Here is a 19,484-nt window from a genome sequence, read left to right as displayed (position 1 = left end):
GGCCAGCATTTTAATTTAGGGTAAATTGGTTCGAATTTGATGACAATAATTTTAATCAGTTACTGCCACTCTGCCATACTCTTGATGCATCAATTACAAAGCTGAAAAATCCTAAGGCAGTCATATTTATTTGGGAGGCTCCCAAGTGAAATTGGTCAATCAATCCTTAAACAGAGTTACTATTAATTAATTAATCCTTTAAATTTGATCTGCTTCCAGCAGCTACAAGCTAAGCATAAGGCAGTGACATCAAAAGAAGCTACACAAAACACAACATGAGGCCGTGTAGGCTCCAAGACGCTATCTACAGGTAAAACATCACAGCCAAAACCAAACTACTGAGAACACCTACTATGTATCCCACACTAAGGTGGGAAAATTACCTAGGATGCTGGGCAAGTAATCCATGAGCTATATAGCTTGTGCAGCCAAAAGGGCTGGGTTAAATTGCCCACTTATTCTTCTGGCATTCAGGCTATCAGGTGCTTCAAGATAGGTAGCCACCCCCAGGCATGCTCCCTGCACCCGGCATGCTTCCTGGACCCTGCGGCGCCATCTTCCCTTGCATCATCTGCTGCACCGTCCTACCGTGCCCCTGCATGTATTGCTGCCCCATCCCTGCGCCGACCATCTGCGGTTGCTGCTGCCCCATCCCCGTGCCGACCATCTGTGGTTGCTGCTGCCCCATCCCTGTGCCGACCATCTGCGGTTGCTGCTGCTGCTGAAGCTGTTGGGGCTGCTGCTGCTGCTGTTGCATCTGCTGCATCTGCTGCTGCTGCTGCATTTGCTGAATCTGCTGCTGCTGCTGTTGTTGCTGCATTTGCTGCATCTGCTGCTGCTGAAGCGGATGGCCTTGGGATTGCTGCTGCTGAAGCGGAAGGCCTTGTGTCTGCAGTTGCATGTGTTGTTGTAGTTGCTGCTGTTGTAACTGTTGTTGCAGCTGGTGTTGCTGTTGCAGCTGGTTCTGTGGTTGCAGCTGGTGCTGCTGGTGGAGCTGATTCTGCTGTTGTAGTTGGTTCTGCTGCTGTTGTAACTGTTGTTGCTGCATTGGTGGCTGCTGGGTTGGTACCTGCGGTTTAAACACCACCATATCCTGGGGGGAAAGGAATTACTTCAGCTACAGCGGAAAAATGGTAAACAGCAAGGCAGATAGAGATAGCCGCAACTGCAATCAACGTACCCCAGGGAACAGCATGCCAATGAGGCGCCCAGCTTTGTCTGACACTGACAACAACAAAGTTTGCGAAGGCAGTTGAATCACTGCGCACTGAAACAGAAGTCCACTCGAAACATTAACAGAAATTTAAGAAGTGATGATTGATTAAACGGAAGGATTAATAGTTCATGTATCCCTCAACCATCAAACATTGCCTTGATCTGCTGGGAACCTGAGGCCACCCAAGACTATATAAAATGACTGATATGCCCTCAAGCATAACAGCAGCCTACTTCTGTCTTCAATTATATTACATAATTTAGCAAACGGAATTCGGTTGTCCCATACTCTAGGTTGGCTGGAGACCCTAGGTACCTAGTCGCTGACTTGAGTGAGATGAGACAACATGCGGTGACACATAGGCACAGGGATTACAATGAGCCAATTAACAAAGCTTGGGGACTAATTTGACTAGTTGAAGGACCCATATGAGTGGCATGCAATAGATGTGGGACCAAATAATTGTGGCATGAAATAATAATAAACATTAAACAGGTTAAATTATGCACTGACCAGCTTCTTTTCCTGCAGTTGCCCAAGGAAGCCGTGCTGATTTAATGTCCGAAATACTAGAAAGTCTGCTTTTCCAACATATTGTCTGCAGAATAAACAAATAAACAAAAACAAAAGAGAGAATGATTCAAATTATGAGAATGTAGAATGGATCATTTTTAACATGGAAATGGAGTGGCTGAGACAAACTTATTGTTCATATGCTCCTGAGCTATAAGGCGCACAATCTGCATTGTTTCAGGCCAGTCTGCTGCAAGTCTGGACAAAGAAGGTACATGTTCAGTGCAAGGGAACGACATTATAGAAGGTACATGTTCAGTGCAAGGGAACAAGACATTTCTATATTAGGCAAAATATCCTATTAGGAATTTTGCAAGATCGGTTTGGAGGTTCCATTCACTTAACAAGATTAAGGCACTGTACTACTCCCTCAGTCCTATATTATAAGGGATTTTGGGTGGATGTGACATATCCTTAGTACTACGAACCTGGACATAGGATATGTCACATACACCCAAAATCCCTTATAATATGAGACGGAGGGAGTATAAAGCAAATCCACAGCATTCATTGATTATATCTAAAAACTTCCAACATTATAACTTGAGTTGCTTCCATTTTGGTCTTGTACCGTAGACCTTTTGTACAGTACAGTTTATTTTTTAAAAACAAGCAATGGCTTAACTAGTTGTTGCATGGAACAGAAACTTGTGAATACCAAGCAGCTACCAATCAGCCATTGCTCCAGTTCTTCTACAAAACAATACTAAAATAGGGCATACCGACATTGGGTGATTTGTTGGTTCGAATACAACCATTAATAGACACAAAACAGAACTACAAAAAAAAAAAAAAGAATGCAAGAACATTGCAACAATTCGAAAACTTACGTTTCAGATGCTGTTCCACTCCTGTAACCCTGTGAGACATGCTAAAAGTCAGAAATTTAACTAAAGTATATGCTTTGTGCAGATAAATGTGTTGAAACAAAAAAAAATGTAGGACAAGTAGTTACAACAAAAGGATAGCCACTATATTCCAGCTATAAAGGTGCACACTGAAACTATGAAATACATAATTTCATTTCAGTGACAACAGAAGATTTGAACAATCATGATCGTACAAATAATATATACAATTCAGGGATTCTTGTGATCTTTTTTTCTTTCTGAGACAGTCAGCTTCAAATGGGCATAATAATGAGCAAAGGTCATCTGTGTGGGCAGAGTTAGGGGGGTGATAATAGTCGGAGTCACAGACAATTCATCCAACAAACAGAAACTTACTTCAAGTTTACAGATAAATACAGGTTGTCCTTGCCTTTGCCCAGATAAAGTTCCCTGAAATAAAAATAGAAACATTACATATTATGCATCCACAACAAACAAATCATATATTGACTGATGATACCAGTATCATCAACATAGGCAACTTGAGACACGATAAATAGAACATAAAATTTACATTACTAATATATAAACAACCAAAAATGACACGGAAAAATAAGCAGTTGACTTCAAACTAATTTAGATATAATCATGTGCTCGTATGTTAGCTCTTTTAGGGAAGTATTCTTCATACATGAAATGAATGTGGTATGGATACAGCCATACAGGTTCTTATGCACTTAATTGAGGTGTCCTTGCACACGGAGAGACAATACCATCGAAGCAGCTGCACCACAACTCCACAAGGACAGGGGAGAATAGATTAAAGACTAATGTTAGTTTCTTACTAACTAGACCCTTCAACACCTTTGCTAATGCCAACAGATCAAGGCGATTTATGTGTCACCTTGATGCCGCAAATGACCTGCCCCTAGAGACACGTGGCATGTGTCTATAGGGTATTGCAGAATAGTCGCACCCCTTCCACCACCAGCATGGTTCATGGTACGAAGGGGGCCTCTGCTGAGGTTGATTTCTAGACTAACACAGTTGAGGATGGTAAAATAGGCTTTACTCGGATGAAAAAATAATCAGCATCTTCAATGGTGGGTCCACTACTTTCTTCTTTGGTTAATAGGACATGACTCAGCACTTGAAGTCAAAAACACTGCCACAAAGGACAACACCAGGCTGAATTCCCAGAGGTCAACCTTCAAATTGTTGTCTTTTTATCTCAGGAAGGCTTTCTCAAGGAAAAAGCAGGTTGGGAACTGTTAAAAGGCCAAAAAATAAAGAGACTAACTCTGACCATTCACAGCCCTATCTCATCTGGTTGATTAGCAGAAGGGTTTAAATAGTTCCTTTTTTATTTTTGAGGCAAACGATTTCAATAGTTGGGAGGGTGCATATATTATTGCAGCTCATGGTCAGAATTAGAAAAACATTAAATTACATGTGTGTCATACGGAATATTTCCTTTTATATTTAGCAAACAACTACTAAGCTACTAGAGGGTTGGAGGGTAGAGCCAATTGCTACATGGATGCTAGACAAAGACAGAATCTTTTACCTCCCAAATTTTGACGTACTTCGGCGGTGGCTGCTGCTGCTGCTGCTGTTGCTGTTGCTGTTGCTGCTGCTGCGCATTAGGATGCTGCACTATAGGCATGTTCATGGCAGAACTGTTGGTCACACCAAGAGAATTTACACCTGCCTGTTGAGCCATCCCTGGTGTTGGCATCATTGCAGGTGCAGAAGAGACAGTTGTTGTCCCAAGGCTACTTATCATATTTTGGTTTGTATTGATTCCACCTTGTCCCAATTGCGTACTACCCATTGAACCTCCCTGTGTCACAGGAGGCCCTGATATACCGATATTGCTTTGGATGCCACCCAAAGAAGATGACACAGCAATATTTGAATTGCCTGTTATGGGTGTGTTTGATCCAAAAGCAGTGTTTTGTACGACTTGTTGACTACCAATTGACTGTCCTGTTCCAGACATAGGGATGCCAGGCATTCCACCTGATATAATGGTTGCCACTGACCGATGCTGTGATAGATTGTTGAGGATGCTGACATTTGCTGGACCACCAGGTCGAATTGACTGTTGGATAGGGTTTATTAAAGGCTTATGTTCTTGCACACTATCATTTGCAAGATTAGTTTCCTGTGAAATAAGGGACGGTGAGGGACTTTGTACTGATGATAATCCTTGTGAAACACCATTTGCAACAGGTGTTACATGCGAGAAAGCAGGTGCAGAAACCATGGGCGGTAAAGTTGTTGGCTCCTGAAAGTGATGATTGTTTTCACAATGAGAAAACATACAGCAAAATGGTAAGTCACAGAGTATGTTGTTCAAAGCTTTACCGTTTTAATATTTGCAACAACACCATTTGGTTGGCGGGTAAGCATAGGTCCATTAACTGAAAAATACTTATAACAGTTAGTCATGTTCAGTATGGAAGATAGTAATGATACGGATATAACCAGAAGCCAAAAACAAATTTCTATATAAGGCAATTCCAGATTTATCACAACTGGATCATGCAAATAAAACCAGCAATTGGCTAGACTTGAAATATGTTCCACTTTAATTAGGTAGATGGGCAATCTGGCATATATTAGTACATAGCAATGTACAATACAAACAATAAGAATTTGGCATTTCATAACATTAAACTGTAAAATTTTATTTATGAAACAAACAATGAAGGGGCTTCATCAACACTCACAAAAACAACAAATTATGTATATCCACGAATACCTTTAAAACCACATTGCTGTGTATAAAAACAGGAATTGCGATATATTTGTATCCTCAGTGTTAATTTTGATTAAGATGCTGAAAAACAAAACTTGTTATCCATATAGAATTCATCAATCCGAAGACACCATGCCATTGAAAGCATTATCACTCAGAGTCCAAACAATTAGTTGTGACCCCATGCCAATGATAACCATGAAGACACAATCATTATAGAATAATCTATGTTTTCTTGGCACTACAATTGAAAAACCACCCAGATGGGAAGGGGACAAATAGAACACAATGGTACAAGCTTTTAGGAGGCAGGTTTTCACGTTTGTGTATTCAGTACATCCATTTTTCTTCATCTCCAGCTCAAGGCATCTGTACTTGACAAATTGGAGATAAACTATAGGAAATTATATTGTAGTCCCATGTAATGTCAGATGCACAAGCACATCGTGTTCATAATAGAGGAGAGCTCACAATACATTTTATTCCTCTAAGGCTTTGAAAACTCAATGATATGCTTTTTTCGGGCCAAAAATGGATGGCATAAGGGCATTGCCAGAATCCTTCCTGCTATTAAAATAGTCAGGCGTACCAATATATGCAACGATAATTGTTAACCTATGTTGCTTCAGCCCATGGAGTAATTATGGCAATGGTTTATTTCACTTTAGCCTAACATTTTTTTCCTTAACAAAGCTGTGTCAAGCATTTGTTAAAGCAGACTCACGCTAGACTATGTGTAAGCACCTACATATTCACAAACATCGTAACAACGTCACAACCTTTCGTCCAAAAGAGGAACAGAACTAAAGGCTAAATACCATGGCAAGACTAAGCCAAATGTTAGCATTTGTTCAACCTGAGGGGTTGCCATTTGAAGTTGGTACTGGCACAGATGTTGCAGCTGTATCCATTTTTGTAATGGGGTGATTTGTGACCAAGTTGCCAGGTAAAGGGCGACTTAGAGCAGTTCGAGCCTCCAAAAAATTGTCAGACAACAAAACAAGAAAATGTGGATTTTTTGCATGATCCACTGATGGGTCAGCCGCTCGAGGATTCCTCTTTGCCTGCAACAAAACATGGACAACATCAGCACCTGGTGCAAATTATTCATCAGTACAAACTGTCGAAGGTCTTGCAGAAGATAAAATTTATATCATGTAAGTTAAAAAATGCTTGTATTAAACTAATGATAGATAAGGATGCCAATTCATAGATTTATAGTCTGTAAACCATACAAAGACTAGCTAGCAAGTTCAGGCAGGATACTAACTAATTAAAAAAATGAAATAAATGGATATTTTTCTTATCCACAAATAAGATACAATGACAGTACAATCCAAACTGAGTTCATTTTTATTTGAGTAAATTTCACTTAACCTTTAGGTGTTGTGGTCTAAGTTGCACAAAACCACATGGGTTTTGGCACGTGACACTTAACCACCAGGTATTATAGCTATAAAGTTTCACACAACCACACTATTGATCATTTATAAAATCACATCACAAATTTATGAGTTTTTTATCCATCATATAAATGTTACATGAATGTAACTAAAACTTTTAAAACTTTGATATAGGAGTATGTAAAATTGGTTAACGGTGTGGTCTTGTTAAACCTTAGGGCCATAATACATGGGGTTATGTGTCATGTGCCAAAATCCCTGTGGTTTTGTGCAACTTGGACCATAATAGGTGGTGTTTGATAAAATTTACTCTTTTTATTTCAATGGTAATGAAAATATGAAGTTTAGTACTGTGTACAAGTACAAGAACATATGTAATAGTGGAGCGGCCAGTTCTGCAAGTTCATGCTTATAATTTATTTTAAAAGATATATTCTTAAGTGAGTTTTTCAACCCTCTGTAAATCAAGATGCAACTATCATACCATCAATGAACAAGTAAAATACCAGGAGAAGATTATTAAAGATGGCTTGTGGCTTACAGAATTTAGCAAAACAAAATAACGAAATTACCGCATTGTATATTGCTTTCAGAGTTGGAAGCTGTTTAGGAGATACCACCGACAATGAAACGGAGCACTACATCAATATAAGTAAAATTAATTAGAACCAACAATGACTGCTGACCACTTCATTGAAACACAGGTAATCAGCAATATGCTAGATATCAGTATTTGTGTAGGACCTGAGCAAATGATTTTGCAACAGTCTCAGCATCAGCAAGACAAGATTCTTTTGCTCCATCATTGTTCTCCTTGTGATCGCTACTTTGAACAAGGGGGCGGTAGACAGGCGTAGGCAGTGGATAAGGATTACTTGCTGCAACAAGTATGCAATGTTTTTGTACTTCATGGCTTTGATGATTCTGACTGTTACTAGAACTGCCTTGGAGTATCTAGTTGCACACAGGAAATAAAATCATAAAGGCAATAAATACTTTAATTCATAGAGAACTCAAGAAATAAAATGATATCAAATTCAAAGACCCAAGTATTTTTCAACTAGTTATAGGCTCATGCTGTCATGCATTGCAATGGTTTTTTTTATTAAGTTTAGTGGGAGGATTTGGGCCCAGTGAGCTGTTCGGTGTTTATACAATGGTTGGCTTTATTAGTAAACAGTTTTTTTTAGGGTGGACAGTTTTTATGGAGGAAAGAGGCTTTTATGTGGAGGTGGAGGAGGACGATTCCCTCTTTATAATAGTAGGGATGAAGACTGAAATTTTGATTTTTGAAGACTCAGTACCATAGGAAAATTAACATACTAATATAGGTACATTCATAGAATTTAAACTTCTGATCATACTAGTTTCACTCTGCTTATTCTGGGTACTGGCCCAGACATCCAGTTTCCTAATAGGGTTGATCTAATGAAAATCTTCCTTACAAAAATTAACCTAATGAAATGGTGATTACAGTTATACACTCTATTTACTAAGGTAAGGCTATCTGTAGCTGATATCCAGATCAAGACATTTTTTATGAGACAATAGCTGATAAGTGGATGTGCAAACCACCTTAGAATTTTCTCACATGAATCATATGTTGTGCAGAAGGGCATTAAAGGACAGATTCTAGAGAATACTGGAAATAACAATACCAAGACAACAAGCTATAATTCTTGGAAAATAAAGTAATCCAAAAGGTTGGGTAGAACATGTATTGTTAAGTATCATGGTTCTACATAATGTCCAGGCTCAACTAATAGTTTACAGGGCTTACTATGAGAAACAAAATTGTAGATCAACTAATTTAGACAAAACTGGACCCAAATTCAGGTGCAGTGAGAGATGAAAAGAGGTATTTCCCTTCATCTAGGAAATCAAAATATCTCTGTTAATAAGATACCAAACTCTGCCTTTGCTTCAGCATAGCTGGTCCTAACGCTGAGTAAAGGAAGAATGTTGCGATAACATTGGTAAGCCATCATAAAAATCCCAGTCGTTCCTGTGGAGATGAATTATGGTTTTGGATAGAGTTGCATGGAAATTGGCGGTCCACATGCCCAGAATCATGACCTAATTCACGTCTTCTTTAACTATATTGTTATTACTAGTACTATACTTCCCTTAGTTTTTTTGTGGCTGCACATCAGTTTCATCTCTAGCCTACCCCAACTTGCCTGGAACTAAAGGTTGCTACTGTTGATGTTAACATGAAAGATGTGCCATTTGGCAAAAAAGAAACATCATTTCATATGCCAAATGAAGCATGATTGCACAAGCCAAACAAAATGCTAAAACCTTGCACGGGAACTCAAAAGTAGGCAACCATATGCAGTACTGAAATTTTGGAAGTAGTAAGCCACAGTTTCTAATTTATGCATTTTGAACCAAAAAAAAAAAGTACAGGAAACACCAGAGGAAGTCATTATGTGCAAAAAGTGAAAAGAACTGAACGATGCCAATATGTCAATACCATCAATGCTTCAGCAAGACCTTCAGAAATAGCAGCTTCACTAAAGCCTCCACCACTAAATGATATTCCAGATAACCATGAAAGAAACACATTCATATCTTTTGTCCATCCACTCCGTTGCACACAAAAAGCTGCAAGGAATCAAAAGCGAATTATCATAGCTTACATGTTTTGTTGATATAGAACTAAATACAAATAATTGCAATGGATCATAATAAAAAGCTTAGGGCATGGAGGATATCAAACTTTACCGCTATAAGGACCATGGGTATGGAAGACGACTAATGCAAGTTCAGGGGGTGTCCCTGCGAGCTTCTGCATAACACGATAATAATTTACACTTTTGAGTTTTGACACAAGTCAAGGAAACATGGATCAAGTAGTAAGTCCGACGATAAATACTGAGAGCAAATTACCTGTCCTGCCATTTCATGTGCACAAAAACTCCTGCATAAATTGAAATGCTTCATGAATAGTAGTACTAAAAATGCAAAGGTTACTAAGTGCTACAGAAATTGACAAAAATTTCTAGCAAGAGATGAGCTTAAAAGTTTCATGATAGTAAGTATATGAGAGTGAAGCTGTGGTGGATCACCACATAACATCAAAGGCTCCATTTGGATTTTGCGTTGAGGTGGACTATGATAATCCTGTTCCGTACAGTAGCTTATAGAAATTTTGATGTTTGGCTAACTGCTGCTCTTTTAATCAAGTTGCAAATAGAGATATTATTTCAGTTCTAAAAACAGAACACTTGTCAGAGAAATAACAGTTTAAATTGACTAACAGAATTCGTCTAACATTAATTTGATTTCTCAAACAGACTACGAAGTTTTTCTTAACTGTTTCCACAGAAGCTAAATAATAAGCACAGGAGGATAGCAACTGCAAACAAACCCTAATAATTCAGAGCAAACTGATTATTGACCAACAATACAAACAGCTCCCACTTTCATTATTTTTTTTATTTGAAAGGCTTGAACACAAGAAATTTGACTCATGTGATGAATATTCCAATTACACCCATGCGAAACCAGAACATCAACTAATTAACAAGAGTGAAAACAAGGACTTCAGAAAAGCCATAACCATAACCAAACAGACATCCCATCATTACATTACTGGTTGTACAGAAGAGTAGTAAAATCACCAGCCAAAAACTGAAATTGGTTTTCATGGGAATCATTCATCATTCATGAAAAAAAAAACACTAAAATATGCTAGACTGAAGAAAAATACTTCTGAATGAGCAAGGAGGAACTAGAAAAGGCATAAAACCCAAAGTAGAAGATGAATTATGCTACATTCTGTCATAGATCTGCACATATGCAGTGATACAAAGTCTCCTCGAATCAGGAGCAAAAAAAGATGTATCTCGTGCCACAACACCATATAGCCAACAACCAACCAGTTCATCAAGAAACCACGAATTTCCACACATCGATGATGCGCTTGCATTCTTACTCTTTGAATAAGCATTGTGAAACAGAATTGAAGCTAACTAGTACCATTTAATGTTTGCAATTAAGAAGGTGAGAGCAAACAACAAATCTCCAAATCTCCTACTAATGCTTGGAGTGAACGATATATCCGACTAATATAACTAAAAAACTGTGTATATCAAACACATACACGGATAGCTGCTAACTTCCACTATCAAGAACTAACTAGCTACCGCTTCGCGTTCCATGTACTCCCTTCGTCTCAAAATAAACAGCTAAACAATCAACAAAGGGTCCAATTCTTCCACATCAAGAAATCCAAGATGCACTAATCCGCGACGGCCGTACAGTCAACTAGTAACAAGAAAGCAGGGTGGCGCGGCGGGGGGAGGAAAGCACGGGCGCAGCATTACCGCACGATCTTCTCGACGTAGTCCGCCACGGTGACGGGCCAGTACGGCCCCAGCGCCGCCGTCCCCTCCACGGCCACCACCAGCTGCCTCTCGGCCGCCGCCGCCGCCATCCCCCCGACGGCCGCCCCCGCCGCCGCCGCACCCGGCGCCACCCTGCCGACTCCCCGAATCACCGCCTCTCGAGCTCCCCTCCCTCCCGCGAAATCAATCTCCCCCGCACCAACGACTTCTCCCTCCCTCCCTTCCTTGCCGGAATTTCTCTTCTTCTTCTTCTTGTTAGGTTTCGTGAGGTTAGAGAGAGATGACGGCGAAGGGGTGGGGTACTGGGGTCTAATTTATATGGGCCCCAAGGCCCATAAGAAGAAAGGTGGGCTTTTGTGTGGATGACAGGTGGGGCCATAGGGGAATATGGGGAAATTTTGGTGTAAAAAAGAGTTGTATTGTTCTTTTATGGTGTTTAGTAAATGTAATAATAATGGTACTCTATAGTTGGGAAGAATTGTGAGCATTTATTACTTTCTTAGTATACATCAGGTTAGTTTTGAGTGTAGCCTTTCGGCTAAACTAAGGGTATTTTTAGGAGGTACTCCCTCCGTCCCATAATATAAGGGATTTTGAGTTTTTATTTGCACTGTTTGACCACTCGTCTTATTAAAAAAATTTGGAATTATTATTTATTTTTTGTGTGACTTACTTTATTATTCAAAGTATTTTAAGCACAACTTTTCGTTTTTTATATTTGCACAATTTTTTTAAATAAGATGAGTGGTCAAACAATGCAAATAAAAACTCAAAATCCCTTATATTATGGAATGGAGGGAGTAACTAAGAATCGGGTGCCCGATTTTCAAGAGAAAAATCGGGTGCCCCCCTCCTGCACCTCCTGCGTGTGCTGCTCTCTACATATTCGTTGCATGCATCATGCATGTCAACTACTTCATCCGTCTCAGAATATAGCAACCACGGAGGGAGTATTTCCTTGCCTCATCTCTGCGTGTGTTGCACCCTACATATTTGTTGCATGCAGCATGTATGTCAACTACTTCCTTGCCTCATATCAGCTACATGCAATATTCCATAATTCCCTATCTCTCATCTCTCCATACAAATCTTGCTTTTCTTAACACACTTTAAATGTTTTTTCTCTTAAATTATTAATCCAATCTATAATATGATTGCACCGTTGTATTTCTTGTAATTCAAATCTTTACAAACAAGATCTCACATATAAAAAAAATTAATGATGTTTCACCACTTATAAAAAATTGTTTCAATTCGCTAAAAAAATGTTCCAGATAAATGCAACATTCAAAATATAATGACTGCAATATCATCAACCTCTGCACGAAACATCAAGTCCCAACCAGTGAACTCATATAAAGACTCGTACGAAATAAACGATATACTTATATGGATATTGTTAAAACACATTTATATTTGTTGACGGTCGTTAGTGATCAGTTTCGTCCGTCAACACTACTTAAATAAAAGAGAACTAGTTATGCTTGCAATGCATATTTATGTCAAAATAATAAATATTCCACTGGCACTAGGATTACTAACCTCTTGCAGAGAATGAACACTAAGTGGAGAAGAATCGACATCAAAACAAGTGATCATTCAATCAGACAATGTCGAGAATCAGACCTATCAATGAATAGGTCAAGAATGCAAAAATGACATGACCAATTGGGCCAAAATTCACAAGTCTGAAGTGAGCAACAGAAGACGAGGCCGCTAGCCGAAAATGGGTCGGCCCCTGGTTCGGCCGAACCCATCCTGGCGCCGTTGGATGCAGGGTTGCGGCTAGACGGTATGGATTAGCTCCCAATGACGGTTGGAGGGTATTTCCGACCATTCCAACCGTCACAACCGTCATTGGGAGGCTATACAAGGAGCTCACTCTCTCCATTTCAAGACACACCACAAGCAAGAAATTCATTTCATCTATCAAGTTTAATATAGTTTCTAGAGTATAGTGGAATAGAAATAGAATAGAATCTTCAGTCCTCGGAGTCTTCGGAAGAATTTGGGTATGGCTCTAGTAGCTTTTCCTTCTTTTATAAGACTTGTACTTTATTTAGAATATTCTTCTTTATATTACTTTGGTATTGTATTACTTTCCGAGTATATGAATACCAGATTTATTACATACCCAAGTTATATTCATTATGATGCTAGCTTATCTGGGAGATGCAATAGTGTGGGTATTTACGATGACTCTATCATGACGATGATATTATAGTAGTATTTGGTAATTTAAGCGTGGTGTTTAGATTACTAGATATCATTATATGGGGTTATATGTTGCGGAAGCGAAGCGGGCCGCTGATGGTGACAGCTCAGTACGGGTATTCCTCCGCGCGTGTATATAATCCTAAGTTAATTTTCTGAGGAGGGTACTCCTCCGTATTTAGCCCCAGTTGGATGGTCATGATGGATTGTTGTAAGGAACTCGGTAATCAGGGGTGGCTTCTTGAAGTACAGGAGGGCATCTGTCACGCCCAGAAATTTAACCCAAATTCCCAGACTATTTTGCGTATTAAATCCCTGTCCAGGACCAGCCAGGGTACACAAAACGACAAGTAATATACAGTTCCAAACGTAAATAAAGCGTAAAATACTTACGGAAGAGGCACTTAGTCCTCACACCTAAACAGAACGACAGCAGCGGAAAAAGGCGATCCTAGCGGGGCTTCAGCTCCACTCCACAGGCAAAACTCAACTGGGGTCTGAGCCTTGGTCCTCTAACTCCATCTTCAGCTCAGAAGCACTACACTTCTGAAAAAGGGGGAATAATAGCAAGACTGAGTACAACCACCGTACTCAGCAAGCCACACCAACGATGCAGACGTGCAAGGGGATACAAGGAGGGGTTTGTGGCTATTTGCATAAAGGCAGTTGTAAAATATTTTATTAAGCAAAACAGTAAAACTGTTGAGTAATTAAAGTAACAATAAATCTCCACTGATCAACGCTACACCACGTTGAACAGGCCCAACCAACCCACCTGAACTACAGTGTATTGGGTCGATTTATTAAGATGGGACTAATCACGGTGAATCTGGTCGACCGCCCATAACCGCGGGCATGGCTATTCGAATAGTTTTACTCTGATCAGAGGTGTACAACTATACCCACAAGACAGCCCCACAACACGTTTCCGTGTGCCGACATGCCACCACGACATACCGGAAAGAGGCCATGACAGGACCCTTCGCATAACCCCCTCTAGCCAAGCACACCACACCTCAGGTTTCACCCCCGTCCCCAGCGGGCAACGGGCAGTCCCCTCTCGTGCCTAGGTGAATCCGGAAGCGACAGAAACCGTCGCAGGGCCCGCCCCGCTCCATCACGCCCACCCTTGCCTGGATGCGTCGGCTAGAGGAAAGCTACACTACAAGTCCAGCCGTTGCCCACGCTGGCTTGTGGTAAGTACGATAAGTTCTTCCAGGGCATCCCGCGAACCGGTCCTTAATTGCCATGGGTGCGACTAGCAAAACCATGCACCCACAGCCCATCATTCAGTCGCATTTTAGTTGGATAATTACGACCATGAAGCATGGCCAGATGTCTCGAGCACGCAGCTCATTCTGATACTAAAAAGGTCTAATACTGTAATTATCCCATCAACTGAGCTAGTGCTAATTAAGCATGGCTAAGCATATAGTTCTAGCTAGGTCACATAAGTAATATGAGCTAGTCGATTTATTACCCAAGGTTGACAAAGAACAGATATCAAGTAAACATGGCACAAGCAAGCAGATAGGTAATACCCGGATCCCATGTAATTAGCAAAACATGCATATTTATTTGTAAACGGTAAACCATTTATAAATTGGGATCAACATGTTCAAGGGGAATGTGTGACTTGCCTTGCTTCTTCACTTGGATCTTCTGAACTCTTATCCTTGCGAACGCGATCTTCCGAAACGACGGGAACTACACGCTGGCACGCAAAACGAGGAAAAACTCTAATAAAAACTAAGGAAACAGTACATAAAAAGTAAACAAACATGTAGAGCTCAATTTTAGATGAATTTTGCAAGTTGAATGGCTCAATTCGGAGTTCGAATGAATTAGATATGAATTTTAGAAGTTTTGAGCCATTTAAATGAATTTCTAAAATTAAACTCGATTTATTGCGCAATTATTATTTATTTTTACAAAGGAAATGGACTTCGCTGACGTCAGCAAAGGGGCGGCCGGCGCCGACACGTGGGCCCCACACGTCAGCGAGTCAAAGGGGGAGGGCGCACGGTGGACATGGTCCACACGTGGCCTCGGGTGCGCGTCCACCACGTGGATGGCCCAGATCGGCCAGGGCCGATCGGACGACTGGGGACGGCCGAGCGGCGCGGCCTGGCCAGCGCGCACACAAGGCTGGCGGCGGCGGCGGCAGGGACCAAAGCGACGGCGGCACACGGGCTGGGCGGCCACCGGCGGCGGCGGCACGGCGCGCGCAAGCACGGGAGGCGGCCAGCCAAGGGAAGAAAGAGGGAAGAGGGGAGGAGTGCTCACCGAGGGCGGCGACGAGGGGCGGGGAAAGGCGGGGGAGCTCGGCGTCGGCGCTCCTCGGGACGAAGGCGGAACGGCGGCCCGGCGGCGTTCCGCGAACGGGAACCGGCGGACGGCGGCCGGAAGGACCTGGGGAGGATGGGGGAGAGGTTAGGAGGGGGAGAGGGCTCCCAGCGGCATGAATCGCTGGTCGGAGGTGAGAACGGGCGGCGGATGCGCACCGGCGCAAGGGGAACCATGTTCCGGTGGGATCCCGGCCGTGAAAAGCGGCGGCCGAGGTGCTCCTCGGCGCTGCGAAGCGAGCGGCGGCGACAGCGTGACTTGGGGTGGCTAGGAGCGGCGCCAAGCGGCGGCTGGAGTCGGCGGCGGCGGTGGCAGGAGGTGGTGCGCGTGGTGACGGTGCTTCGGAGGCGGGGAGGGGAAATGGAGCGGACGCCGGGGTGCGGCACGACGCGGAGAAGCCGCTGGTGGCGGTCGCGCGGAACGACGGTGGTGGGAGCGGCTGTGGCAACCGGCTGGAGGGTCGTTGGCGAGCGGCGGCGGGAGGTGCGACGGTGGCGGGGTGGTTTTCGTGCACGGGAGGGCTCGGGAGAGAGGGGAAAAGGGAGAGGGAGGTGCGGGGAATGTTTTTATAGGGGAGGGGAGGCCGGATCGAGCCCGGGAGAGGCGGAGTCGGGGCGGCAACCGCCGGGGAAGTGGGGCGCCGACGTGGGGTGGTGGCGGCTCGGCCGGCGCCGGTTTTTGTGGGACGAGCGGGGAAAATGGTGGAGGACGTGGAGTGGATCGTGCCCACGTCGTGGGATGCGAGCTCGGGTGTGGGAGGGTGCCGGATTTTGCGGCGACGTGGACGGCAATGGCGGTTGGGGTTGGCCGGCGAGAGGTAGGAGAAGGAGCTGACGGGTGGGTCCGCCGGTCCCACCTGTCGGCGAAGGGAGAGAAGGAGGGACGCAAAACAGACTTTTGCGAGCGGGCCAAGGGGGAAGGGAGCCGGCCCGAGAGAGGGAGGAGGCGCGCGGGCCGCGGGAGAGGAAGGAGGGGGAGGAATTTGGGCCGAGCCCGAAAGGGAGGAAGGGGAAGGAAGGAGAATTAAATTTGTTTCCTTTTTACTTAATTGGTTAAATGATCTGTGTGACTTTAAAATTATTTATTGAGCTCCGAAAATTTGCGGAAAAATCCGGAGAGTATTTTAGGGCACAAAGAATATTGCAAAATATTCCCGGCCAAAGATTTTTAAAGGAAATTTTAATTTCCTCCATAATTCCACTTGATTAAATTGGTTTAACTTTTATTTAATTTCTAGAGAATGCATTATTAAATGATTTATTTTAATCCCGAACGAAAATCGGGGCGTTACAGCATCGGAAAGAGGGTATTAGCTAAGTAATATTATAACTAGGATGTATGTATAATATGTATACTAGAAGTATAGGAATAGATCTTTCTATATTCTTTCTACTTAGATAATTATGAGTAAGAGTATAAATGCTTCTGCTTAGTGTCACTCTACCCCATGAATTATATTAATCCCTCTTAGACTATGGTTATTACAAGTAATATATAAATTATTAGTACGGTTCTCTCTATTATAATCTTCCCACGGGATTAAACAAATATGATACCCTTGGAATACTCTCGGGTGAAATGTTACAATGGTATATCCATGTGCTTGCGGATGAACACTATAACCATAATATACCAGAAGTATTTCTGCACCATTGCTGGAAATTATATTTCTAGTAAATGTCGTTAAGAAATATCAACAATATCATATATGAAATATTAAGTTATGACTGCTGAAACATCATAAAAATACTTACCAAAACATTCTAACAATACCATATGCAATATTTGTAAATGAACTAGTGAAACATCATAAAATACTAGAAGAAACATTCAATAAAACCATGTGGAACATTTATTTTTTTCATCAAAATCTTTCCATGTATTATCTTGTTGTAAAGGTTTAATTACAACGAATATAATGATGGATCGTAGATAGGATAAATGGTTTAAAAAATGTTTAAAATTTGATAATGAAATGGTTAGTATTCCTCGTGAAAAAAGAATGGGTATGAGAGTTGCATGCAGTACTTATATGCATGCTCTAACTTGCGAGAGAAAAAGGTGTGCACATGCATGGTGGATCACAGAGCGCTCGATTTATTTTGGTTTGGCCAGGTGCCCAGACGGAGGGATTCTCGAGATTCTTAATGTATGCATGTTCTATCAAAATTAGCATTCTTTTAATCTTTCACCAGTGTACCTTATCAGCCGCAGCCGGGATTTAAATTTTTAAAAATAACTTTAGAGTTGATTTTGATGGTTTTTCATCGTTTTTTATTTTTAAGTATTAGTTTTTATGTCACTAAAACACATATATAAAATAGCCGTCATTTTTTTTCTAATAAACATTGCAGCTTATAATTGTTTGCAGGTGAAACGATGGGACTCAAATGGAGTTGTGCATAAGATTCGTGGGAAATAAATAAATAATCCATGTCTATCTTGTTCTCTTGATTCCCTATGTTCCATTATTGTGTATGTATATTTTCTCTCTCTCTTTTTTAAAAGTGTTTGAAAGATGGGTTTCTTTTTATACAATTCATACTGTAAGGCTTCATATGACAGGGAAGTCATGAGTTTATTAGGTTCAGATAAGTCTCAAACTTAAGAACATATAATTGTATCTCCATGTTTACAAGTTACAACAATAGAGGATAAATAGAGGATGAGACAACATCCACATAGCTCCCATTTGCCAATTTAAAAATGAGTACAAGCGAATTCCAATTTGTCTGGTTTACCTGCTAAGTTTGACATTATCATACTTTTTTTTTTCGAAAGGAGACATTTATCATACTTTCCATACTCACCCATGCAAAACTGATTGTCATGATTTGTAGATAAGTTTGCCTTTGTCGTAAGTTAGCACTTTGTAACCATAGTATATAAGTTTGCCTTTGTCGTAAGTTAGCACTTTGTAACCATAGTATATTCTCTTCCTAGCATAGATTTTGAAGCATGCTTGCATAAGTTTTAAAATACAATAATTATAATTACTAGTGGATGATACTATAGATTGATTAAGGAGGCATAAGTATGTTTTCATACCGCCGCCTTCCCTGCGGAAATATAAATACGATATCCTTGGGAATACTCATGAGTGAAATGCTACAACAATATCCGTGCGCTTGCGGATTTATCTATAATCGTAAGAAATACCAACAACGATTAAAAATACACATCAACGTACTCTTATGTGGACGAGAGAGAAATGAGGAGAGAGAGTGGAGGAGGCGCTTGCAGGAGCGTCAGGCAGTAGCATGTGAAAGAGGACACTATCATCGTCTTGCCGCCAGTGTTAGCACTAATTGATGCAGCTTGTGGGTCTTGGGTCGCTCCTCCTAGATCCCATGTGCACTAACATCATTTTGTTCTTCAACATAGGTGGTTGAAAGGATGGAGCGTAGATTTGACCAAAGAAATTAAATCAATGCATCCATACAAATATTTAAATACACTTAAGCTTCTATAGAGATATGCTATGGCCACAACTCGTTATATAATCTAACTGCTATATTATCATGACTTAGACGTATACTACCGCTGGCAGCCAGCAATGCTACTAGCGCAATAGCAATGTGTCCAAGCATTTGCTAGGCCTAGGCTGCCAAGTAGGCCGAGGACTTTCAGAGGATACATAGTCCATAATGCAACACGGTGAGGTCACAAGCGTCCACAACAGGCCTACAGTCCTCGTTTCGCATGGCGCTACCCCTAGGTTGGATTGAGGAACATGTGACCAAGTTTAGCAGCGAGAACTTTAGGTGGGTGAGCCTAACATGACGT

At 41.5% G+C, this 19,484-nt stretch overlaps 1 protein-coding gene across 1 annotated transcript; it reads right to left on the bottom strand.

The window, feature by feature from the left end:
* Window positions 1-93: 93 nt before the first annotated feature.
* Window positions 94-11,423, bottom strand: LOC4346673 (mediator of RNA polymerase II transcription subunit 25). The gene is made up of 15 exons (XM_015756532.3): window positions 11,118-11,423; window positions 9,679-9,709; window positions 9,514-9,577; window positions 9,263-9,393; window positions 7,531-7,740; window positions 7,359-7,424; window positions 6,240-6,447; window positions 4,990-5,045; window positions 4,187-4,909; window positions 3,016-3,069; window positions 2,620-2,648; window positions 1,919-1,987; window positions 1,730-1,814; window positions 1,181-1,267; window positions 94-1,093 (listed from the first exon to the last, which is right to left on the bottom strand). Exons 1-15 carry the CDS (start codon window positions 11,225-11,227, stop codon window positions 488-490), a joined length of 2,529 nt encoding a protein of 842 aa, XP_015612018.1. The 5' UTR covers window positions 11,228-11,423; the 3' UTR covers window positions 94-487.
* Window positions 11,424-19,484: the final 8,061 nt, after the last annotated feature.

Source organism: Oryza sativa, chromosome 9, assembly GCF_034140825.1.
Source record: "Oryza sativa Japonica Group chromosome 9, ASM3414082v1".
NCBI classification, from domain to species: Eukaryota; Viridiplantae; Streptophyta; class Magnoliopsida; order Poales; family Poaceae; genus Oryza; species Oryza sativa.
Note: the sequence above shows the minus strand (reverse complement) of the source record. Positions and strands in the feature narration are given on the sequence as shown.

Coding starts and splice junctions, on each gene's coding strand:
- LOC4346673 (XM_015756532.3), bottom strand. CDS start 11,227: ATGGCGGCGGCGGCGGCCGAGAGGCAGCTGGTGGTGGCCGTGGAGGGG. Junction 7,425..7,530: donor TTGCAAAATCATTTGCTCAG/GTCCTACACAAA, acceptor ATATTGATGTAG/TGCTCCGTTTCATTGTCGGT. Junction 6,448..7,358: donor TGAAAGCAATATACAATGCG/GTAATTTCGTTA, acceptor GTTTTGTTGCAG/GCAAAGAGGAATCCTCGAGC.